General features: G+C 34.1%; 4 protein-coding genes across 7 annotated transcripts in view; 2 read left to right on the forward strand and 2 right to left on the reverse strand.

Moving 5' to 3' along the window:
* The window catches only part of LOC119075686 (probable G-protein coupled receptor CG31760), a 47919-nt gene extending 29313 nt beyond the window's left edge, over positions 1-18606 (forward strand). Inside the window, exons 4-16 of one of the 4 annotated variants that reach the window (XR_005087434.1) lie at positions 3070-3268; positions 4635-4799; positions 4870-5050; positions 5128-5276; positions 5397-5604; positions 5671-5745; positions 5896-6005; positions 7862-8006; positions 8260-8468; positions 14218-14467; positions 14554-14795; positions 15610-16315; positions 16386-16396. Coding sequence is in view for 3 of the 4 variants with exons in the window: in XM_037182205.1 (XP_037038100.1) it covers positions 3070-3268; positions 4635-4799; positions 4870-5050; positions 5128-5276; positions 5397-5604; positions 5671-5745; positions 5896-6005; positions 7862-8006; positions 8260-8468; positions 14218-14467; positions 14554-14795; positions 15610-15670 (1994 nt within the window). In the remaining variant the exon portion in view is untranslated. Of the gene's footprint in view, positions 1-3069; positions 3269-4634; positions 4800-4869; positions 5051-5127; positions 5277-5396; positions 5605-5670; positions 5746-5895; positions 6006-7861; positions 8007-8259; positions 8469-14217; positions 14468-14553; positions 14796-15609 lie in introns of all 4 variants that reach the window. The other 3 variants (XM_037182205.1, XM_037182207.1, XM_037182204.1) reach the window with 3 other exon arrangements.
* A 5048-nt stretch (positions 18607-23654) lies between these two features.
* Positions 23655-24421, reverse strand: LOC119075699 (baculoviral IAP repeat-containing protein 5.2-B). Its single transcript, XM_037182226.1, has 3 exons — positions 24198-24421; positions 23956-24138; positions 23655-23895 (listed from the first exon to the last, which is right to left on the reverse strand). The coding sequence occupies exons 1-3, from the start codon at positions 24309-24311 to the stop codon at positions 23761-23763; spliced, it is 432 nt and encodes a 143-aa protein (XP_037038121.1). The 5' UTR covers positions 24312-24421; the 3' UTR covers positions 23655-23760.
* Positions 24422-24529: 108 nt separating this feature from the next.
* On the forward strand, positions 24530-25511 carry LOC119075698. The gene is made up of 3 exons (XM_037182225.1): positions 24530-24688; positions 24804-24986; positions 25049-25511. The coding sequence occupies exons 1-3, from the start codon at positions 24628-24630 to the stop codon at positions 25264-25266; spliced, it is 462 nt and encodes a 153-aa protein (XP_037038120.1). The 5' UTR covers positions 24530-24627; the 3' UTR covers positions 25267-25511.
* Positions 25280-26099, reverse strand: LOC119075701. Its single transcript, XM_037182227.1, has 2 exons — positions 25807-26099; positions 25280-25735 (listed from the first exon to the last, which is right to left on the reverse strand). The coding sequence occupies exons 1-2, from the start codon at positions 25946-25948 to the stop codon at positions 25533-25535; spliced, it is 345 nt and encodes a 114-aa protein (XP_037038122.1). The 5' UTR covers positions 25949-26099; the 3' UTR covers positions 25280-25532.
* Between the last annotated feature and the right edge of the window lie 484 nt (positions 26100-26583).

Raw genomic sequence — 26583 nt, forward strand, 5'->3', positions numbered from 1 at the left:
AGTTATATCTAATGAATGGAAACTGTTGTATATTCGTCACTTAAGCCGACTATTATATTACCGAATATTTATGTCCATAATTATGTGCATAAATGTAGTCGGTTCGCATGAAAATATAAATTTTATTTTTCTCAACTTTTGCAGTTTAGTTGATAAAAGTCTGTCGGAATACAGTACATTTAAAAGTGCTGGGAAATGAATATAGTTATTGTTGACGCTATCATTATTATTCATTCCTTTCAGCAAATACAAAATTAAGTTGGCGATGAAATTCATACACGTTCTCCGTTACACATTTTATTTTTGAAATTACAATTTTGTTATGAGTTTTCGGGAAACCGGAAACAAATATTAAGTAGGACACTGATGCCACCGAAATTTGTAGCAATTTAAACTTGTTTCACGAAAAGTTTGTTAGAAAAAAAAGTCCTTCAATTTCTTTTTCACTTACTTTCAGGTTGTAATCTCCATTGAGCACGTAGAAGTATGGACGATGTTAGAACTTTCGAAAATTATTTAGAAAATGTAAAAAAAATCGAAGTGGAGAACAATATTAAAGAGATATAGTTAGCCATTTAAGTAGATAACAAATTCCTCTACATGATCGGAATTTCACATAATATTTCACACACGAGTGTTAGAACAGTACGCTTTGGGATAAATGTAAAACGAAATGAGGTAACCTTAAGATTCAACTTTAATGTGAAATATGTGGAAAAAGCTCTCGGAAATTAGGTGTTATCCAATCCGGTTAAAATGTAGTCACTCAACTCATTTTTCAAATTTGGAATTTCTAGCATGTATACAGGAAATTTCGTTCACCCTTTTCAACGACGATGTCACACTGATTCAAGTTTATATTTACAATGGTCACAAATTAACTTTACATGTCTTCTCAATCCAATTCATATGTAGTGCAAATGTTACGCACGGTATGGTAATACTCTCCGTTTACCGATATTACACAGCCAAATTTAATTTAGATGTATTTTGCGTGTACTTGATCACGTAAATTCGGTTCGAAGTTTTTTGTGCAAAAAATTGACTTTCTTTGCAAACTCTGCAACTCCTAGGGCTAAAATATTTTATTTTCTATCAAAGATTTTTTTTAATTTTCTTTCAAATATTGTTCTGTTCGTTCTGCTTGACTTTTTGTCATCCTGTGTTAAGAGCACTTGTCACTTCGTTCATAAAACTTCCCATCGTGAGATTTTTTTTTCAGTTCAAATTATTTGTGATGCTAAAAGTATTCCACTACACTAAATGTAACGACAAAAAAAAAAAGTTGAAGAAACATTGTTGCACACCTATAGGTGTGTATGTGTATAAAAAATATACCGTAAGTGCTACTAAATCCCAATTTGAAAGCTCCGTTGAGATTCAATTTTGTATATTTTCGGATCATTTAATGTTACAGACGTGCTGGCGAATAAAATGAATTTGTATTTATTTCTCCCAGTGGAGGTCATTATTCGGTTGAATTTACCATTTCACTTTATTCAAATAAATCCCTTCCCCTATTCAATTTTCTATCGATTTCGTGCATGTTCTATTAGATGTCCTTTGATTTCGAAATTAATTTAGGAGTATATCCGGTGTTGACTACCATTTTATTGCTATTGCTATAGGGTAGGAGGTGTTAACAATGTTGTGCCAGTTGCTAAAATTTTCCAAACAAAAAAAAGTTTTTGGCTACATTTGCTTGTGAATCACGTTTCAACTGCTTCACTCAAATGTTTTATTCATCGGTTGGACTGGAACAATGTCACAAAGCTTGTGTATTAGCACATTTTTTGAATATATCAGCGAACTTAAAGTGTGAGAATCTCACGTACTGTGGGTCAATTTGCCTTGATCTAGCGTTTCATCATAAAAGAAACGTTGAAATTTACAAAATTGAACCGGCCTATCGGAAAAATGAACATGAATGCCGCCATCAACACCACAAGAATCATAAGCACGAGCAAGATTTGAAACAGTTGCCTTAAATTTTAACCTTTTACGGTATCATCTGTTATCGATAAAATGAAGTAAAAGATTTAAAATTTGAAATACTTAGATCAAATGAAGTAGTAGATCCGATAGTATAACTGTTAATGTTCTTGCCGTTTATGAAAGCTTAAAATAACAAAAAAGCTGTTAGTTTTGATCAAAGTCTAGCCATTCAACATTCGAAATGACTAGAAATGGCAGTTAAGGCATTGAAAACTGTATTTGTGTAGAATTTCTATAGACCAAACGGTTTTAATTGAATCAATTGCTAAGAGCTCGCTTATTTTGGTCAACATTAACATTGTTAATAACACATACTATCGGTATTTTGAATCTTCCGGTACGGGCTTGTAAGAAACATTTTGGTTTAATTGTAATTAGAAAAGGTATACTTTGATGATTGCATTGATCGCTTGCTTCATGTCTTCTCGATTATATTTAATTCACGTGTTCTGGTCTACGTCTACATTTTTATTAACTCAGATTTGCTGAGACAAACGTTAAATGTTGACAATTAATTCATTAACACAAAATACAGTGATATAAAATGTGCGGAAATACAAGCGTTTCTTCAACTGTTTAGTATGTTCAAACTTCTAATATTTTCCTTCCTTCCTTCCCTCAAATGAAAATAGTCGAACTAACCAGCAATATACGACAAACAATTCGTACGCTTCGGAGATAAATAAACAAAATATTATTCTGTTTGGCATATGGAACTAGGGGCATTTGTTTACAGAAAGAATAATAATGTACCTGGAGATATCCGCAAATCGTACACGTTTACATGTGCCAAACTATTTGTACAAATAAATGCATACATAAACTGGAACATGCTACGTGTGGCTGAATTGTAGGTCGGAGAAAAATGTTTTATTTTGATTGTTATGAAAGTATATTTTCCAACAAAGACCAGAAAGGCCTTAACATAAATAGATAGGCTCGATCGATACCTAAATTGTATTGTCATATGATTAAAAATTCATTTCAAAACTTGAAACCATCATCAATTCTAATATTAACCTTGCACTCAATAGAAATCGTAAAAAAATATTTTTTTTCCATCCCTTTATACAGGTCTTCTTGACGCCTTGGCCAAAGGCTTGTTATCTGACGAATATATTACGAGTGCACGTATACTTGCAACAAACATTACCAATGGTATTCTTGGCACATCGGTGTGGTGGGTAAAGAATGTAGGTGGTTTAGGTGGACCACGTCGCATCGAAGAGGATGGCGTACAAATCGGAACAAAGCCAAGTACGAAATATCCGTGGTACGTCTGAGTTTACAGTTAATTGTTTTATTGCTTTCACCTAGTTATACAAACTGAGTTATCTGTTTTTTTATGGAATCGTAAATTGAATCTGCTACCATCTTCTTTTGCCGTTCTATTTAACAAAATTTATGTAACAGCATTTCGTAGCTTAGGTACTTTAGATACAGAGAGTAACTAAAGTACCTAAGCTAAGAAATGCTGTTACTGATGGTAAGAAACTCGTTGGTGAAAATTAAATGTTTCCTCTTTCCCGTTGTGTAATTACCTTTTAAGAAATCGCGTAATTACACAATCTTTCGTGGTGAATTTTGTTTTTTTTAGTTAAAGTTATGAAGTCCATGTTTAACGAAACTAAGAATCGAGAACAGCAACGAAATGTAAATTAACTTTCAACTATCTTGTAAACTAATTGTACTCCTGAAATCGACAGAAAAAAAGGATAATCGAAAAAAAAAACATTTTCAAATTTTAATTCAGAGTTTATTGTTGGAAAAAGTGGCTAGCCAACGCAACGCTTTGATAATTCCGATGGTTTGCTTAAACAAAAAACCTCTTTTATTCTTTTTAATTAAATTTGTGTTCTATTTACTCAACGTGTAGAAGACGGCGTGTGTACTTCAGTCAGTCAGGTTAACTCGAAAACAGATGTAATAAAAAAGAAAACCGAAAGCAAGAAAGCAAAAACACTAAAATTAAAAAAGGACATTGTTGTCTCACATAAATAACGCAAACATGAAAGCCACTTATAACAAAGTTGAATAGTAGAACAATGAAGCAAAGGAAATATATAAATGAACTTCTGTACTTTTCTGGAGACTTTGCTTTAGGTGAAATTAAAACGAGAAACGTTTAAATAAAAACAAAAAGAATTTTCTCTCTTTTTTTGCTGCTGGTTGTTGTTGTTATTGCGGCAATGATAAATACAAAAAAAAACTGGAAAACCTTTTACACAAGATGATTTTAAACAAGAACATAATGAAAATTTAAATAATGCATTAAGCATTTCAATTCTTTTAATTGGATTCATTTGAGCGTTTTTCCGTTATTGCTCTTAAGCCGGTCGTACACGATTATTTTGTTATTCAAACAAACATAACATGGGAATAAACTTTAAAAGTTTGTTGAAACAAATCCCTGGCATTTGTACCCAACGTTAAGCAGTTGCAGAAAATTGCGAAAATTTTATTTGATATGCAGATTGTACTCGTTCGTATGAGACGAAAATGATCTCTTTTTATGTTGCATTTCTTAATTAGATAGCGAGGACTGAACCGACATAAAAGCATAACGTTATTCAACCAGCTTAGAGTTTCTGTTCACCAGATTCTTGGTTCTTAAATCAATTGAATTCTACTTTCCGTAGGTTCGAAGACGAGGACTCTTCACCTGGTCTTCGGTCACCAAAATTCGTACCCAGTCCAGCTAGCACATCATTCAAAGGCTGGTGGACATATCCATACTATTCATGCGGTAATCGTCGATGGATTCTGTCTTACAGTGTTGCCATTCCACCAATCGGAATTCATGGGTAGACTCAATTTATTAGTTCAGCAGAAAGCAACGAAAATTAATATTTCTTGTGACAATTTCCAATGAAGCAGCATGAGAGGATTCCTGAGCATAGACATCGACATATCTGATTTGCATATTAATCAGTGCGATTTACCGATCCCCCGGCCGGTACCATCTCGTCCCAATCAATTATCGAACCATGATGAAGTGTTCAACGAAATTGATGTGTTTCACAATTTCCACAAGTGTCACGAAGACAGTATGCAGGTACATTACACATTTATTACAGCAGTTGCATTGAGCTAACATTTACTTGCCACATTAAATTCGCTTGAATTCGCCAGTGTGAATATCGACAGCTTCGAAATGGATTTACTAAAAATAACTTTGTTACCGCTGGATGGACACGTGGAGCATACCAGTGCATGTGCAAAGCTGGATATTATTCGATTCGCCATCCGTTTGGATTTAACGGCACAGTAATGGAGATAGCGTGAGTTGATTTTCGATTACCTTTTTTAACCGGATTATCTGTTGGTGCGAGTCCTGTGGCATTTTTTCGAGTGAAAATTCTGCAATTTTAAATATGCGAACGATTTTTTTTTTGTTCAAGTTATCGTGAGTTCCAAGATAATATCAGCACATATTATGATACGGTGTTTCGGTGTCAACGTTGTCAACCAGGCTGTATCACTTGTGTCGGTCCGACACCATGCCTTGCCACATATAATTGGGTTTTTCGTATATCATTGCTAACGATTTCGGTGTTATGTGCGGTATTTACGCTGTCACTAGCATGCTACATGTATAGGCATCGTAAGGTATTGAATTTCCGTGCATGAAAATTGGGAATTGGTTTTTTCATTTTGGTTCCCTTTTTTTTAAAGGTGAAAGTATTTAAAGTTGCCAGCCCGATATTCTTGACAATAACGTTACTTGGCTGTGCCATCATGTATCTGGAGGTAAGATAAATAGAAGCGGAAGTGATGGTGTGCGTAAAAGCTTTTATTGATCTTTTGCGAAACATTTTGTGTTACGCTGTGTAACACATTGTAATGGCGTTAAGACCATTATCACGCTCATGTAAGCAATAAGTAACGCTCCCTTTTCAGATGGCTGCCATATTTCCAATTTTGGATGTTTATAGTTGTATTGTAACGAAGTGGACCCGTCACATGGGATTTTGTGTAACGTACACTGCTCTTTTGATGAAAACATGGAGGTATGAATAATAAAAGTTTTTCTTTTTTGAACAAAATTTATTGTTTCGTTCGTTATACAATGTTGTATAATGTGGAAGATATACTCTATAACCAGACGCAGTGTGTGTGTCAGTTAGTTACTCATACACAATATATAGATATAGATATTATATGTATTGTACCTAGATCAATATGGAAATTGATGTGTGGTGATGTTAATGGAAGGGGACGTGAAAGAAACGAAGAAAAATTATTGGAAAATGGAAATGTAATTTATGGATCTGTCTGTCATGTTTGGTAAAGACATGAGGTCTCGTGTATACGATTCTCTCGTTTCTTTTCCGATTTTTATTTATTTCGTCGTAAATTATGTCTTTTATTCGGTTTGCCAAAGCTAGAGCAAAAGTTTTCTTTTCGGCGAAAGTTTAGTTTATAATGTTTATAGGTTGTATTGGACACAGTCGTTATTATATCAAAAAAAAATCTGATGTGTCACTTTGGCGTGCCAAATAAATTCTGTTATTGATGGCTACATTTTAAAGAGGAAAAGTTTCGGAGGCCAAAATTTAATAAACAAAAATGTGTGTCACGTATCGTTAGATCTTTAATCGATCGAATCAAGACCGTACAAATCTAAAAAGTAAAATAATTTAACGAATACCATGCCATACAAAACAATTTTATAGAAAATATTTTCACCACGATGAAGTGGTAAGGGGAGAGTTATATTTTCCACTTTGTAAAATGAACTCCTGTTAAATGCTTCACTAAAGCGAAGAATGTTTTCGTTCTGCTTTTAATTAATACTAAAAATTTCTTCAGATATATTAAACGCCAATGGCAATATTGATGGTGTAATGAGAGTATAACAAAGTCAATGTTTGCCCCTTCTTTCGAAATTTAATGATTTTCGTTCTGATGAATGGTATCAACTAATACCGTGAAAAATGATTCAGACACAGGATGTCTCATTGTTTGCGTTGTGGATATAGGAAATTAATTCATCGACCGAGTTCTCCTTAAAATTTCTAATTATTTAACTTTTTCATTACTGTGCTTCACTTCTACACTGCTTGAATAATGAAACAAATTTACCATTCTATTTGATTAAGAAATTGTATTCTATACCTAGACCTAGTGTTTCAACTAAGTGTAACATTACCAATTAGCATATCGATCGTTGGGATTTTGTATGTAATACGTAACAATTGCAACACATTTTCGAGATAAATTCATACAAATTCAGCTATTTATGTACGTGTACATGTACAATGTATGAAAAGTTTCAACGTCTTTGATGCCATAAGTTATATCAAGGAAAAACTCCCGCTTAAAAAATAACAAATGAACGAAAGAAATAATCACTTTGCTACGATTCAGAAAATGTATGAAAATAATCTGCATAATCCCATATGTATACCGGTATACATGAGGGATTATGGTATACCATCATCTCCATTTTACAAGCGGCGCAGAGAAAAAAAATGTATATTTCACGGTGGGATTAATGAGGCTTTACCTCACTTATAAAATTCTTTTAGAAATTCTTATAAAATTCTTAATCCAACGGGATGATAAAATATTGCAATTTTGAACGAGGAATGAGGAACCAAATATAATAAAATCGAAATAAACTCCCCTCTCTTAAATAATTATATTTCCACTCTGCCACCCGTCAGAAGAATGAACAGTGAACAATTCGATCACGGAAACATATTTATTTCTGAAATCAATTTGACAGAATCTATTTTCGCATTTTCTGTGTATTTACATTTTATTTCTTCGCTTATCGCATTCACACCGAATATGTACCATGTACCCTGTATATTGTGCCCTGTATAAATACATACAATACGATTCATTATTCAATTTGCAGAGTGTCGCTAACATATCGTGTGAAATCAGCACATAAAGTGAAATTGACCGACAAACAACTACTGCAATGGATGGTTCCAATCCTACTTGTAATGCTTATTTATTTAGGAACATGGACTCTTTCGGCAACACCAACGGCTGAAGTGGTTAGTATTATATAAATAACAATTCAATCAACATTATTTTGACAGTTTTCCTGTCCACTTTTCACCCATCTACCGAAAATAAATTTTCCCGTCCTCATCCAACAAGCAACAAGTTTTAATGTAATCAAAACTTACACATGCTTTTCTCTTTCTCTCCGCCTCGGTCTCCACAATTATGTCTTACACATTTCAAACATCGGGGGAAAATTAATTACAATTATTGGACCAAAACAAACCATTTAAAACTCAACAGATTAAGGATAAACATGATTTGAAATTTAAGCAATGTTCGTATAATTGGTGGGATCATAGTTTGGCAATTGGAGAAGTGTTGTTTCTGGCTTGGGGCATACGTGTATGTTACAATGTACGAAATGCTGAATCACTATATAATGAAGCTAGAATGATTTCGTATGCCATATACAATATTGCCTTGGTGAATATAGCAATGATTGCCTTTCAGTAAGTACATTTTCTTTTTGCATGATTTATCGAACACTTTAGTGGTATATTTAGTTTTTGTGGTATAACCGTTATATCGTTTTCAATATATCAACATCTTTAAGAAGTTCTTATTGCAAGAACACTGAAATTTAACCTTACTGTTTTTTGACCTATTCAATTACCAAATGTGATCAGATTCGGTTGTATTGACAAAAAGGAACCAGATATGAGCGCTAATCACCATCTTTTTTTTTGTTGATGAAGTTTGTACTCGCTATTCTTAACTTGAGTTTCTCTAATTAAAGTCAAAGTTTGGATGAATACGAAACGATTTTTTTTTGCTTCAAATTTGAAAACTTGTCTGCAAATTACCGTCATAAAATATTGAAATTTCGTTCTATCGTTTTTTTTTTTCAATTAAAACCTAATCAAATTATAACGGGTTTGAAACGGCAAGTGTATCGTTGCACAACCATTGAATTTTCTATGTCCGTTGTTCAGAGTATCGCCGATGGTTTGATACAAAATCTTGTACTTCGTCTTATTTACGACTCTTTGTGCTGTGTAATACCACATTAAGTCATTTCTATTTCTGTCTGTTAGTCATCTCTATTTTGATTACAGTTTAGTGAAAAGCTATGACTCGATCAGAATTTGTTAATTTGTTAGTGGAAACAACATGACTTGTCAATTCAAATTGGCTCTAAGAACCTTCAGAATGATCTGCTACAAAAACTTCACCTGCATGACCTTCGGTCTCTAAATCAAAGCCACAATCCAATCAGATGTCACACATTTGAAATATAAGCTGTTTTTCAGCTGGAAAATTCTATACTGAAAAGCACGGTGTGTCGCTTCATTTAACAATAACTGTAAAATATTCCTGACATCAAAATCCTTCAGTATCTCGTCATTTGAAAAGTGTTCACAATAAGTGGAACGACATTCGATTTTATTCCATTGACAATGAAAAGCGTTTCATTTCAATTCCATAAAACTAAAGCTCTAAATCATTATTCATCTGCCGTCAAAATTAACCAATAAATATTATTTACGGACATCCGTTCTGTAAATTTCGTCTGACTGAATGGGAACATATCGTCTACATGTGCTCTTCCTTTAACAGAGAAAAAATTATTGAAATTTTCTACGAAAATACCAATAAATATAGTGTCATAACATCCAGTGTGTGTCGTAGGAAAGTATTCGGATTTTTATTACACAATTGCTTCGTTTTATTGGCACTTCGATTTTATATCCATTTTTTATTTAGTAATAAATAATTTATGGCCAAAGGAAGTAAATATTATATTGTGTGTTATTGAATGTATTATATCACCTAAAAGGCTCGAACGGTTGTCTCGTGTATTTGGCACAGTTCTCACCGCATAGACATGTTCATAAGTTTACGATGTTCTCTGCCACAGCTCTGCTTTTGTCTTTATATACCTATTTAAATACTCTCTCTCTCTGTTAAATAAATATTAATAATAAATCCTTAAATTACTTTACATTAATTATTGATGTAAAGGTTGGTTTATGGTTTCCATTGTGTGGTATTTAACTTGCAATTAATCTATACAATTACGACGTCAAAAGAGAACAATTAATAAAATTTAGTTTTAGATCGGAATTTGATGAACTTGAACAATATTTAAGCTCTCTATGTATATTCGGCGAAAGGTTCATTTATTTATGTTTTGTCATGAAAACTAGCTTTTCAAATTCTACAAACTCAGCAGGAAAATAAACAGATCGAACCGTTATGCAAACAACAAGGGTTTTAACGAGCTTTGCATAATTTCAAAATCGTTTACGTTGATAGTTTGAAGGAACTTTTTTCAATCGGGTTCATGGTTTTAGCATATCAACATGAAATTCGATTAAAAACTTTAGTGTTCCACTAATTGTCAATATTGAGTGTATAATCCACTCGACACAGAATTGAATTGGGCGTTGGAGAGACTTTACTTTTCAATTACAAATAATAATTTGTATTTGTTAGTGAAAGGTTGAATAGAGGAGAAATAGTTCCGCTATAAGTTCGGTACTAACACCTTTCCATATAAATAAAATAACTGACGATAAGAACTCTGTTCTAACTCAACCATTTCATATATCTGAAATATATTTCCTGTATCAGATAACATTCCGGAAAAACAAAATTACTGAAATGAGTTTTGAGTGTAGAGTGCACTCAATATAACAGCAAGTTCCCGGAAGGAAGTGGCATGAGTTGTCATTACACTCCTTGTAGTTTTTCGAGAGTTAAAATAGTTTTTCAAGTCGAGTGTCAAGAGAACTGTTAATTTTATTCAAGTTGTACTGCTTTCAAATAGTCGTACATAATGAATAATGAAATGTTAGAAAGATTGGGGAATGTGACAACCCCCGCTACAGATTGTTTTGAAAATTTAAAATGTGTCCTTTTTAATTAGCGTGTTGTTCATCAGACAAATCTTATATCATATACATTAGCATACATTTTGCCATATGACTACACGACCTTCCAGATAGAGCTTTCCGATTATTCTTCCCTCGTTGCTAATCACAGATGACATAATACTTCTGTAAGAGGTTTGAAAACACTACGGTTTGTTTTGCTTGATAAACAGTATCGTTAGTTGACCTTTGTCAAATTTCAGTAACGCGCATGTTTTCACAATTCCACTGTGGAATTTCCACAGCAAGTAATTTAGAGATGTATAAACAACAAAATAATGAGATATTACTCGGACTCTTTGGTATTTAATAGTATATTACTCCCCTTCGGGTCGGGCTGTAACACCCCACTTATCAAATAAACAACTTGGAACCTCGTAAGTACAATGCTTTACGTGATTAGGTAAATGAAAATGAAACATGCCGTAACACGTAAACTTTCATAAACGGCAAACGTATCGTCACATTACGATCATAAATCTTTTACTGCCTTTGCTTATCATTAAAAGTTTGATGGAGAATGTATTACTTCCTTAGGTTTACGTTACGCTCGAATACCTAAAAGAACGCTAGCCAGAGCTTGAAGGTTTTCTTTATCATCATTGTCGTGTAAATGGGCTTTGGATACCGACATAATGTGATTGTACAACTGAAGTTCAAATCTGACCCACTCAAATTTAGATAGCAACTAAGACGAAGGCGCATTCAAAATTTAATTTACTTTGACACGGTTGGTTTGAAACGAGATAGGGAAAGCCGGCCAACAATAGTTTTTTTTTTCATATTATTAATCAGTGATGGACAAGAACATCTCACAGGAAAAAATCAGACCGAACGGCTGGGTCGTTTCTGAGAACTAGCAGCTGTGTCGTCCACGGCCGGTAGAGTAGCGGTTAATTCTGACTTATATTGGGATCGGTAGCGGGACTAATTCTAAGACTTTTTATTTAAAAAAAATCACATTGGAACATCTGGTTGGGCAGCTGTAGCCCCAGGTAGTCGAAAAATCACGATTTTCAATGGGCGATATCTTCGAAAGGAAGCAAAAGTGGAAGTTTTAAATTGTTGATATGGACAGAGGGTTACAAGCCCTATCCACCCCTAGCAACTGATTTTTTAGATGTTGTCTCCAATGGCCAATTTTTTACCATCTTTTTTTGTGCTACCGTCGGCGAACTTTGAGCACTGCTGGAACACTTCCAACGTAATTTTTTTAAATCAAAATATGTACAGTTGCTTTGCCCTAAGCTTAAGCTTTGTAACGATACCAAACATGATACGCATCGGTTGGCCAATTTTAGAAGAAACCAGAATTCCCGCATAAGCCCAATAGTGACACCTACACCAAAATCAGTCATATTTGACTTCGTCGACACTCAACTGTTGTCTATTAACACGAAAAAATCATTCAAGAACAAACGACACAAAGTAGCTGAGTTTCAACTTTGAAATTTAAGATTCGTTTGTAAATTTCGTCGTAGAGCGATGTCGCTACAAAAAATCTAACAAAAAGGGTACGCGTCGCGACCGATGCGTTGTATGGTATCATTACAAAGCTTAAGCTTAGGGCTAAGCAACTGTACATATTTTGATTTAAAATTACGTTGGAAGTGTTCCAGCAGTGCTCAAAGTTCGCCGACGGTAGCAAAAAAAGATGGTCAAAAATTGGCCATTAGAGACAACATCTAAAAAATCAGTTACTAGTGGTGGATAGGGCATGTAACCCTCTGTCTATATGAACAATCTAAAACTTCCACTGTTGCTTCCTTTTGAAGATATCGCCCATTGAATATCGTGATTTTTCGACTACTTGGGGCTACAGCTGCCCAACCAGATGTTCCAATGTGATTTTTTTCAAATAAAAAGTCTTAGAATTAGTCCCGCTGCCGATTCCAATATAAGTCAGAATTAACCGCTACTCTACCGGCCGTGGACGACACAGCTGCTGGTTCTCAGAAACGGCCCAGACGATGAAAAAGAATTATTGGTGGTCGGCGTTCCCTATTTAATCTCGTTTCAAACCAACCGTGTTTGAATATTATTTAACAAAACATTTTTTCTGTCGTTCTTTACTTATTTGAAGAGAAAACGACATAAAGCTCTGTGAAACTCTTTGTACCTTTTACCTCATTCCAGTATTATGTTGGTTTACAATTTAATGAAATGCATTCAGAGCGAATATTTCTGTTTTTAGTATTATTATTGTTAAGGATTCCTCTTGCAAGTAATATTGTTAGCTGCCACAGCACATTATGTATCACGTTTAGTTTCTACAGATTGAAGACAAACTGTCGAGAAATGATTTCAATAGCATTTCAGAAATTTCAGCTTTTTTTCGGGAACAAATTGACAATCCTTTGCATAATAGTTGAGCTAGCAAGTTTGTGGAAAACATTCAGGAATCCTTTATCTTTTTCTCAACTCAAACAATGCGGATGAGTAAAATTTCGAGACTGAAGCGAATACCAACCGTTCGCCACCTATAAAAATCATCCACATAAAACATAAAATTTCGTTTAGGCTTGTACATAAGAGAATTTGACAACATAAAGATAACACATTTTAATGGGTGGCTAGACAAAAAAAAATTCCTTCGGGTTAAGATATGTACACATTTTGGGACCGTCGAATGATATAATTTTGAACGGTAAAGTATACCCCACTTTTCTCATAGATATCTAAAATATAAAAACAAATGTAATACATAAATTGACTGCTTCGGGTTTTATAACATCCCTCAATCCATTTTGACTGTGTTATTTTATTGTTATGATATGGTTTCGGTTTGAACGTGAACCGTTCTCTATATAGGTTCATTGGGTTGATTTGAATATTCCGGATTGTTATGTCTATTTGAAAAACCTTTTTTTTTCGGTGTATTGCGACGAAAATCCTTCTGATTATACCGAAAAAACATAAAAACAAAATAAATTTAAATTAACATAAAACTTGTCTTTTCATACGGCTTGTGATAGAACACCGTGAAGAATTATGAGAACCGTTTTGTGGCAATGAATGAATATAAATTCATAAATGATTTAACACATCCGGCAAATAATGTTTCATATTCGACGATGTCTGTAATGTGTAGTTTTCCACATTTGATGGGCAGAACAACTCTCATTATTTTTAGTATACTTCATGTCATCGTACCATTCTAATGATCAATATAAATATTATGTGTGTATATTGACCATACCTTTTCTATTTATTATTATCAAGAGGTAAACATATTTGCCTGATATTGGTTCCCTTTTACATGATAAAACATTTCAACCGGAAAAGGGGTCGTCAAAATAAAATTACATTATAATCCTATTTTCAGTTTATTCATATTTCCACACGCCGGTCCCGACATAAAATATCTTTTGGGATTTATACGTACCCAGCTATCCACATCGACAACAATAGCTTTGGTGTTTGGACCCAAAGTCGTACGTGTTTTACGTGGTCAGGGTGATCAATGGGATAATCGAGCTAAGGTTCGTGGAATAACGGCATCATTTTCATTGAATGGCATCGGATTGGTGCAAGAGGATTCTCCAGACTTATATCAAGAGAACGAAGAGTTGAAGGTCTGTGTGTGGGATTATCTTCATTCCAATGACACAATATGTGTGTGCACAATGTTGAATAAATGGATTTTTTTCTCGTTTTTCAGGAAGAAGTTCAGAAACTTGCGGCTCAAATAGAATTTATGAAAATCGTACACATGGAAATAAATAATCGCCACATAAAACCGAAACCAGGCGGTTATTTCACATTGGTGGCGGGATTTCAGAGTCCTATGACGAAGGGAACAATGGCCCAAACGCAAACCAGCAAACCTTCGACGCAACAAAATAGTGGAGTCAGTGAAGATGGCCATAGTGGTACGAATAGCATAGGGGCCAATTCAATTGGGTAAGTACAATCGATTTCCATAACAAGAAACTGAATCGAGTCAGCAAAGGCAATTACATATGATTATTCAGTCATAAGTGAGTAAAATTCAAGTGTGATTGATGAAACGCCCCATAACTCTGAAGTATGCAACATTTTCGAAAAATACATGCTATAGTCGATGGTCTATCTCTGCTCAATAATCGTCATATTAATGTTATAGTCTAGACTAACTGACTAACCTTATGTGGAGATATCCTGCTTTATTGTGTAAGGAAAAGCAGACATAGGGGAATGTCGTCTTCAGCTAATAATTCAAAATAATGTTTGATTTACTTGACTAATAGAAAATGTCTGCTACTTCACTTAACGCATTTCGTAGTGTTCGATCTTTTATTTCATTAATTTAACAAAAGTTTACCTATTTATGGAACATCAATTTATAGAACTCGCGATTAATTTCATCATCTTTGTAGATAACAGATGACAAAATTCTGTTTGCTATAATATAGTTGCACTTTTCAATAGGCACCTCGAAAGCCCATTTCTGTTTATTGTCACTTACAATTTGTAAGAATCGAAATTTTGTTGATCTGAAATTTTCGGTGGACTCACAGTTCGTGTCAGGTAGAATATTTCGTCAACAAAAAGTTCAAAAAACTTCAACCCCACCTGAAACCCATACTGAATTTTTTGACCAGATGAAGCCTTTTATGTTGTAATTGGGTCAGACCCAATACATCAAAATAGGTTCAGGTCAAAGTTGAGTCATGACCTGACCTGAACCCATCCATAGGCGGACTCTAAATTAACCACCTTTCCCACACTTATATAGATATCCATCGGTACACGCCGGTCCCAACACAGCCAACTCAAACGGTACCGAACGCGTCTGACCTGTGTCCCGAAGTGGACAGGATTGCTCATTAATTTCATCATGTGGTGCACAAACAACAACTGCTTCCAATTCGATAACCAGTGATTCAATCAGTAAATTATTGGATGTAAGGGTTCCGATTTATGTATAGGAAGTATAACGAAAGAGTGTTTATCCCGTAAGGAGGATAAACCCGAATAGTACGGAGAAGAAAATAAACAATATGTTCATTATACAACATAAACGGTGTTATAAGTATAGAAAAATTATGTGTTGCCAATTTCCTAAAACAAAAAAAAAGTTTAAAAAAAAACCAGAAAATGGGGAAAACAATAAATAGTTTATTATATGTGTCGTTCAATAATGCAAACAGTATATGAAAGAATGAAGAGGAAACAAAAATGTATAATTTTCACTACTGAATTAACTACACAAAAAAAGCAAAAGAAAATATTTTTTATTTCATGTACTCAATTTAAAAATAAAAAGGAAAATATTTTATTAAAACAATTGAAAACAAACTGTTGGTTGAACCATTTTTGAAATTTTATACAGCAAAAAAAACATTTTTATGATATGACTTTGTGACATTGTGGTTATTATGATAGTGCTATCCTATTAGCTCTACATGTACGTTCTTTTTAAAAGGAAAACGACGTAAATTGTGTTGTTACAATATGAATATTATACATTTTATTATATACATCTAATCTATTATACAGAAAATCTAACAGAAAACTTAATTGATTAAAAATACTTCGGTTTAAACGGCTCAACAAATGAGATAAAATGTTAAATGTTGTACAAAACTAATTCTTTGACTAAACCAAATATTGGAGATACACGTACGTACACAAAACTTTACTAGGCGTTATTCTAAAATATGAAAATTCATAAATTCATCATGCGTTGCTGTCAATTTTTCAAAAAATTAAATTGAATCACTGTAAATAATTCGATAAAGAAAATTCTATTTATGATACAAAACCGTTAGTGTTTTCCAAAAACCGGAAAAAAATTGCAATTATCAGAAGTTACGACGTACATGGTGAGTGGTTTCTCATTACTGTTGGTGCTGTGACCTAATTTCCTTTATTGAAAGGAAATGACCGCAGAGACACTTAATCATTACATTAATTTTGCCAAGTGACTATTGGCACCCGGTGCAAATAGCAATTGAAGACTGTTGGCATCCTGGAAAGGCGTTTTATTCGATCGTAATTCGATCGAGATTGATTCGTTCTTAGGGATTCATCCCTTTACACATTGTATATGAAAAGTGTTTCACCGTATTTGCAAAATGCATTTTTCTTTACACGGGTGCCGATAACCATTTTATACTATTTCCACCCGGTGCCAATATCACTTGCGTTAATTTTGTGTAATGGACATTTTTGAATCAATTTTCTAGTTTCAATGGCCACCTCGATAACCGTTATTTAGGAACAAAATTTGGTTTGGTGAATACGGTGTTCTCAGGCGACAAATTCATTTTTACAAGCACAAGCATATTTTTACAGGCATATTTCCTAGAATTAAATGTTCGAAGTTTCTTGAAGATTCCTTTTGACATTTGTAACAATTTTTATGAGTTTTCAAGAATTTGAATAGTTCGAATAATTGAAAATAGATCTTGGCACAAGTACACTGGTAACTGGTACGTGGTACATACACAATGCCACAGCATTCTTTTTCTATTAAAAATATATTTACAACAGCAAGCTTTTAAGTATAATTCATGAACCTGCAGGTTCGTTCATATGAAATCACTAGCAACTTTGCTACTAAAGACCATCAATGTTATTAAATAATGAGAAATACACTTCACCATAAACAGAAAATTAGGAAATGCATCTGAATTCCAACTTAAAAATTTATTTTATCGGAAGACGAAAGTCAGTTACTCATATCCTTTCACAGACCGCACATAAATCATCAGTATGGTTATCAAGTCTGTTACTTCTTTTGATGTAAGCATTTTCAACATGTTGATGCATATTAGATCTTGTACTTCATTAGTTTTAACAAATTTTGTCATACTTTCTGCTAGAAAATTTTGTCGTTGCTGTCGATAACAGATGACATAGCCGTCCGTGAAAGGATAGAATTGATGATTAATACTCGCAAATGAAAATAACTTTACTGTAGAATATATAAACCGTGAATTGTTGAATATTTGTAATGTTGGTATTTTTACAAAACTATTTTAATCTACAAAAATCGCTTTCCGATAAAAACAGCGCTACAATAAAACGAAGGAAAAAACTTTTTTTTAAAATAAGTAAATTGTTCGATGTCTAAACTAAGATAATTAAATCGTCCACCAGAAGTGTCACCCTTTTATTATTTCGAAAGAAAAAGAGTTACACTTAGCGAAGCTATAATAGTCCCAACATATCATTTACTAATTTTGGTTTTACTACCTTCATGAGTTTTGATACGGAGAGATCATCAAAATAAATTATACAAAAAAAAGATAAGGAACAAACGAACAAGCATGGAAAGGGCACAAGAATACTGAGGAAAAAAATCTGTTGTATAAGAGCAATAAATCGACCACATCGTGTAAAGCTTTCAGAGTAAAAATTCTGTCGACTTCGGGAATTTGATAATAAATAATTTTGCATTTAAACAAAATATATGAATTTGATCAGTCACGTTCTGTCCATACAACAACGGACGCGGAGAACAAAGAAAAAAATTTCATCTCAGTTTAAGATGCAAATTAAAATTATTTTATTTTTAGTAAAATTTGCATGAAAACATAGGAAAAAATATTTAAATTTTTACAAACTTTCTACTTTCTAGTTCTAATTCTAATTATAACATTCACTTGTCAATCTTATCGATTTTTTATAATGCATCAAAGCAAGATCTTTTATTGATTAACATTCACTTTTCAATTTTGCAATGGAACATATGTTTAGCGAAGTCTTTCATTGATAAAATTTGGTACCTATGTAAAAAAAAATAATAAGAAACGATACAACAGTGGAACTTGAAGATCCGACAATTTGAATTCTATTTACGTTATCGAATTTGGGATTTTTTCGACAATTTTCAAGAATAATTTCAATAAATTCTTTAAATTTCTTTAAAATTTTCGAAAATTCTTGAATTCTGCGAATTCCACGTTCGTTACTACCAAAGGACCTAGCATAATAGGCGAATATTACTTGTGTCAAATCGAGTAATAAATTACGACAGTGTACCATACAATTTTCATTTGTACACTGTTTCAAGGTCGTGTGGTGGTAGTCTATTTGACAAAAGCAATATTCTATTACTATGCTAGGTGCTCTGTTAATACACACACGTACGTATCGTAATGTTATACTCATGTGAATGGATCAAAATTATTGGATCTTACAATTCCTCTCCTGTAACAAGTAGAGAGAAAAACAAAATTTTAAAAAGGACAATAAAAATGGTTAGTTCTTGGAAAATCTTGAGATTAATATTTCAGTAAAATTGAAAATCAAAAATTGATAAAAAAAAACTTTTCTCCTCATTAAAAATCAAAGCATGGTAGTTTTTCTAAATCGAATGAAAATTATTTCGATGAAATTAATTGAATGTTTTCGATATCGGTTTCGCATCCGAATCACTACGATGGGATTTGTTTGTCAAGTGAAAACGAATGATTCTGTTGAATAATCACCTAATGTGCACTCTATAATTAAAATAGGTCGGTGGTAATTGGGAGTATTGCAGATAGATATCCCATTAGTATTGTTGTACCCATGACTGTACTGATGGGGGTAATAATAGTTTGAGTATATTATTGAAAATGATATGCATGGGTTGACTTGACTACGTATAGTAAAATACATCATTTTTGAGATGTAGGTATAACAATTTGTTACATTTTATTTAAGTAAAATTACCTATGAAATAGTCAGAGTGACAAAATATGGGTGATATTAATTGAGAATGTTTTTAAAATAAATTTATTCGCAAAACCTCTGTAAATTGTTAAAGGATACATTCGAAATTGTCGAAAGGTAAATATGTGATTGAATTAAATCTTAAGTCGCTTTGAGTCTCAATAAGATGGATCATTTGATTTTTGAGGACAGACACACTTGTCGCGATCTACATTCGACGAGCGCACTTGTTTCTGACCGATATCGTAAATATTGAAGATATATTTTAATTGTTTTATTAATTGAATTATTGAATAGATGATGAAAAATATTATATATTCGTTGTTAATGTTAAGTAATTTAAGGAACATGGATATGATATTAATTCTCATTACGATGATTATAATGACAGAGACACTGATGAGTCTTAGTTTTCTAAATTGAAAGTTAGAGCTGATTTATTTATAAATACAGAATTACTTGTACTGTTATAGTGTTACAAATATTTGAAGGAAAAATTGTATTTCATAAAGGATTTAGAGTCAATTCTGTAAATAAAAAGACAACTTAAATAAATGGTGACTTAAGAAGAAATTAATTGGAATTTCCGTTTCAAGTGGCAAACAATATGAAACTAATTATTTACCATAGTTTAGAAGCCATTACTGGTAGTAGTGGTAAATAGTGTTTTTTGAGTCCTCCTCCCTCCTGTCCGCTTTGCACGTTTTCGAAACCCTCTTTTTAAAGTGTGCACAAAATTTGCTTATCTAGAATTCAAATTGGTCCGTGAAAAGCGACTAGTAAACGCTAGAATAAAGTTATCAGTGCCTGTTTTTCACAATTTGATTCCTAAAAATTCCTAACAGAAATAATTCCTAAAATTCTATACAGAAATTGAAAAATTCGAGAAAAGATATTTTCAAAAGGCGCACATGCTATTCGCAGTCAACTTCCAATAGTCAATATTGATGCTATTATTCACAGTCAACTACCAATAGTTAATATTGATACTATTCGCAGTTGACTGCCAATAGTCAATGTAGATACTATTCGCAGTTGACTGCCAATAGTCAATATTAATGCTATTCGCAGACTAATTGTGCCTTCACATTGATGCGAAATGATTTTGCACTGCGCAATTTTAGAATTTGTGATTAAAGTTTTGTAAAGTGGCGCAAGAGTCTCTACAATCGCAGTTTTTAATAGGCAGCAAAAATCTGTAATGTCACAGTTTGTAAAAGGGATCAACAGTCTGCAATGTTACAGTTTGTAAATAGGAGCAATACTCTGTTATGTCAAAGTTTGTAAAAGGTATCTGCACTCTGTAATGTTACAGTTTGTAAAAAAAAGAGCGACAGTCTCTAAAGTACAGTTTATAAAATGGAGTATCACTTTGTAGTGTCACAGTTCGTAAAAGGTAGTAACAGTCTGTAATGTCAAAATTTGTAAAAGGGATCAACACTTTGTAAGTTTGTAATAGGGAGCAACACTTTGTAATGTCACAGCTTGCGAAAGAGGTCAACACTCTGTAATGTTTCAGTTTGTAAAATGGATCAACAGTCTGTAATTTCACAGTTTTGAAAAGGACATACGCTCTGTAATGCTACCGTTTGTTATGTCACAGTTTGTAAAAGAGATCAACACTTTGTGTTACAGTTTATAAAGTGGAGCGACAGTCTCTAATGTTACAGTTTGTATGCTACCGTTTGTTATAGGGAGCAACGCTCTGTTATGTCACAATTTGTAAAAGAGATCAACACTCTGTGTTACAGTGCATAAAGTGGAGCGACAGTCTCTAATGTTACAGTTTGTAAAAGGGAGCGACAATCTGTAATGTTACCGTTTGTTATAGGGAGCAGAGCACTTTGTAATGTCACAGTTTGTCAAATGCATCAACAATCCGTAATGATACAGTTGGTAAAAGGGATGATCAATCCCTAGTTTTACAGTTTGTACATGTGACTAACAGTCTCCAAAGCTTATACAATGGATAATCAGTTTCTTTCGTTGCATTTTGCAATATATATACTTTACAAATTATCGAACAATTATAATTTTTTGACTGAACGAATTTTCTTTGTTTTAATATAAGTAACAAACCAACAATCTTCCCAACTTACTTTTATTTTAGAAGATATTTTTAGTTTTTTATAATTTTTCATAGTAGATTACAGCAGAGCCTATGTAAATGAGTAATACATGTGTGCGATGTTTGTGGCGTGTGAGCCGAAGGCGAACCGCCTAATTTCGCACACATGTATTACTCATTCACATAGGCTCTTCTGTACTGTTCTTTAATGTGTAGGCATCCTGTGCGTTGTATTTACATTGTCTAAGATGAAAACTACGAAACAATTTTGCATAAAACAGCATTTCGGATCCTTTCCACTTCTAAACATTTTGCACTAAAATTTCATTTTCATTTAGTAGGCATCGGTCGTGCATGCCATATCGATGATATTTATTTGACTTCTTTATTGTTGTCATTCTCAGTTTCAGTGAAAATTTTTTGATTTTGTTGTTTCAAATTATAAATTCAGTTGTGATTTTAGTGTTTTCTTAATTGTATCGATGGCACGTGTACCAAAAAATAGTTTTGCCTGTGTAAATTCCAATTTATATCGTGGTTTGTGAGAAGTGAAAACATAAACAAAATGATCGAAAAATTTCCGACCAGAGCATGTAAATGATCGAAAAACCTAACATGTAAGTTTCATTTACATTCTCATCGCAGACAATGTAAATACAACGTACAGGATGCCTACACATTAAAATAATTAACTGCGAATAGCATCAATATTGACTATTCACAGTTGACTGCAAATAGCATTAATATTGACTATTTGCAGATGACTGCGAATTCAAAAAGTTACTGAATAACGAAAAAAATCGATTTCCATTTTTGTAGGACTGTGGTCCGATTCCTTGCAGATTTAGCTCTTAAAACGATGAAACATTGAACGGTAGACTAAATGTACCAGATTTTGAAAAAATCACAGCAGTATAAACTAAGGGGGTTTATTTCCCTCTGCCGTGGAAGAAATCTAATTGTATGTTCTTTAGTACTCTGAGAATGGGATAAAGTTTTTATTTAAATGTTGTCGAAGTCTTGACGAATAATTTTGCATTTCGGTTAAAAGCAAATTGGTTGTATCAGCCTGTTTCATAAAGACTGTTATGACGAGCGAGAATGAAATAAAATTTGTTTGTCTAGTGTTAAGGACCACATGGGGTAAGTATTTAGAACGACGACACTAGCATTGGTCTATTCGGTGGCCGAATATTGCGCACCAGTTGGGTAGCGTCCATACAGACCGTATCGATGTTGCACTTAATGAAGCGCTCAGAATAGTAACGGGCACAGTCTCATCCACACCGGTCGAATGGCTTAATGTATTGGCCAACATCGAGCCACCATCTATAAGACGGACGAAAGCGTTCGTTAAAGAGTGGGAAAAGCAACAAAAGGCGACGACGACGAGTTTGCCAATCCATGTAGACCTTCTTGACCTGCCAGATCAACGCATGTTGTCTAGAAAGCCGTCATGGATAGCAATAAACGATATCCGCCTACCGTTTCAACCGGGCGAGGAATGAAAAGCGTCTTGGAACAACGGTAATGTGAAACACAGTTAACTAATCAGCGACGAAAAACCACTCGGATTCAACCTTCAGCGTGAAGCATGAGTTCGTTTGAACCGCATAAGAACCAGTCACGGAAACTGCGCACATTTCCTGTTTCGATGAAATTTAGCTGAATCAATGGCATGTGACTGTGGCGCACCGGACCAAACTATGGATCTGGATCATGTAGTGAACGACTGCCCGATCAGGAAGTTTTTAGGCGGCCTAGAGGAGCTAAACTGTTTGGATGATGGAGCGGTTGAATAGCTGTTGAATCGTGACCTCAATGTTTGAACATTTGACGATTCTCTTTGACAATTTAGTTTATCACAACCTGTGATATGTTGATTTTAGTTTCCGGCACACCACAAACAAAATGTTGTCCCTACCTTATGCTCAATGGTTTATGGATAATTTCCTTGGAGGGAAACATTTTACTTTATGTTTCGAATAACAAAACTTCCGTCGTTTACACATACTTCAGACCAAGTTGCCATTAAAACTACAAACAAATGCCGTTCCAAAAGACACTTTAATTAATATTCAAGCGAGTTCCGATAGTTTTCATAAATTACTTCGCACGTACAGACTCCCACGGGACTTGATCTCGACCACGAGTCTACTTCCTAAATTTGGCTTCAATGATTCCCTGTAAGGTATTGAAAGCTCTGCTTCGTTCTTCCGCTTCGATTCCCATTGATTTGTTCATCTGATTCAGACACCATGACTCCACCAAATCCAAGAACTCCTTCACCTTTACGATTACCGTACATCAGTCGAACAATTGTTTGGTAAATGTCAAATTAACACCAACCTTCAACTCCGATTCACGACGACCTAAATTGATGAATTTACACTTTGATGAATGAGCCTTATGCTCTTTGAACGGATCGTCCTCGGCATCCCAATCGCCCAGTGCTTTTCCGCAATAAAAACAAACGCATTCATCGCTGCCGTCTTTCTCGGTGTTGCACTTGTAGAAACCCGCAGCCGACAACTGGAAATGATTAAATTATGAAATCAGCTCAAACGAAAAACCAACAAACGTTTGCTAACCGCAAATTTATTACACGGCAAATCATCACTGAATTTCCAGTATCTGAATGTGGCAAGTCGTTCTTGTTCGAATAAATTATAACCTTTGCCGCCTATGTCACTAAAGATGGCCATTTCGTTGCTGTTTTCGATTTATAAACACAAATAAAATCAAAATGAAATATACAGAACTGCGATACGAACGTTAAAAATGTTCAAAAATGACTGATGACGAGCTGTGTGCGCTGTGTGATTTTGTTGTAACTTAATGGTTGTCAATTTCTAAGCCGCCGAAAGTCGAAATGAAGCAGAATAATACAGTCGGTAACAGTCGGTACATCAGTTTTCATGTCATATTTTGACATTTACTTCAGCGACAACAAAACAAAAATTCAGTCGATTTCATTCTTCAAATTTATTTTTATCCATTTCATTGCTACAATTCATAATAATGGACATAAACAAAGTCACTATTTGTTGTCTCCTCATACTCTCCATATATACCTGCAGTGGTAAGGAAAATATTCCACGTGCTACGAATCACTTTCCTAATGTTTACGATTGACATTAAAAGGGAGTGGTCATTATGTGGAAACATTTCATTAATTTAACTCAAATCCCATTTAGTTCTGTCGATAAGATGCTATCAGTGCTCCTCACAACAAGATCGGAAAGGACATGACAGCTGCGGTGCCTACAAAAGATTCAATAAGACCCAGCACATAGCCATAGAATGCAACAGTGATGAGTCTCACATGCCAGGATCATTTTGCATGAAGGTGGTGCAACAGGGCCCAAGGGGATTCATTTGTAAGATTTTCGGTTCACACAATTTGGAAATTTTAGCAACAAAAAATTATTTCATTGAACAGGGGATGGCCGTTGGCGACAAGTTATCAGACGTTGTGCTTCTGTTGCTGAAACTGGTGTAACTGGAGTGTGTAATTGGGGTGTGTACGAGAACGGTGTCTACTGGGAAGAGTGTTATTGCGCTCATGACGCTTGCAATGGAAGTAATCGAATGCAAATGTCGTTGGGATTTGCGACTTGTCTGATTTTAGTGACAAGTTTCTTGTTCTGTAGAAATTAGTTGACTTTTTTTCGTCGAAAACGCGTAATCAAAAATGTACATCGACATTTCCGTCCATAAAAACTAAAGTTTTGTCAAAGAAGATGCCTCACAAAAGAGTGGGGCTATCTAGAATTTTAGGTGTACATCAACGTTATCCGTCCATTAGAATAAGTTTTAAATTTTGTACGAATCTCGAATTTTGTAAACGAAGGCTTTTTGATCGAAAAGACAGTTTTCTCTATAAAAATAAAATCAAACAAAAACCTCAAAAACTTCATGCAATTTTAACTGTGGCTCTGAATCCATCCGATTCGCCAGCTGGTCGCTTCTGGGAAATAATACTTCTCTCTCGGCGACTGATCCAAACGCTTGGCTAGATAATTTTTTCCCGATGACCGGTCCGCTGCATTGTACAAAATTTCCAATTCGACTGGGTCAGCATTGCGCATTGGTTGTTCTATCGTCTTTGGGCATGATTTCAACTCATCTTTTAGGTTTGCAGTAATTTTCGACTTGTGAGTTTTAAATGCGTAAGCAAAAAACGTTCCAAAACCTTACCAGGACTTAAACTGTAATTTACAACGTCGGATAAACGTTTCCTTTTTGTGCATCCATTTGTTGTGGATGACTTCGAACCAGCATAAACAGTGAATGGCTTTTTCGATGGCTTTGTATTTTTGGATGGCTGTTTTTTCGACATTTATTCGATTAAATTGACTTACTGGAATTTTATTGATTCACCAAAACGAGTAATATCGTCTTTTCCAGAGTAGAGGAACAATATACGGCGATACAAGTATGTTAGATCGATAAAACGCTATGACAACCTGATCGATTAAATTGCGGTAGCGAGAGGACATTATTTTAATTTACAATAAAAAAGCTCTTTCATCAATGCTCTCCTAATTACGAACATTCAACATATCAATCTGAATTTTCTTCGAATTCATAAAACTTGTGTGTATACCTAACGGAAATTCGTTCATTTTTTGTATCTTGTCCAACGGGTGATAAATATATCAGCAAATTGAATTACCTGGACGTTGGTTTTTGGTCCAGTTAGATTTTTAACATTCTCAGACTTGGACAATTAAATATAAATCAAGTTGAGGATTGAAACTATCGAAGTTCGTTCGTTGAGCGAAGTGGTACAGAATGTAAAGTCCAAGTGGTTTCTTTGCCATTTCATTGTTAAATTACTTCTTGTTCGCTGGAGTGATTGGATTAATGGGAAGGGGGTTGTGCTGTACTGGAGTGATAGTTTAAACTAGTAAGAGAAGGAACAATTCGTCTAGACAATGATCAGAGCGACCTCTTTCATCAATTACCCAGTTT

This window comes from Bradysia coprophila, unplaced genomic scaffold (genome assembly GCF_014529535.1).
Source record: "Bradysia coprophila strain Holo2 unplaced genomic scaffold, BU_Bcop_v1 contig_232, whole genome shotgun sequence".
In the NCBI taxonomy this organism is placed as follows: domain Eukaryota; kingdom Metazoa; phylum Arthropoda; class Insecta; order Diptera; family Sciaridae; genus Bradysia; species Bradysia coprophila.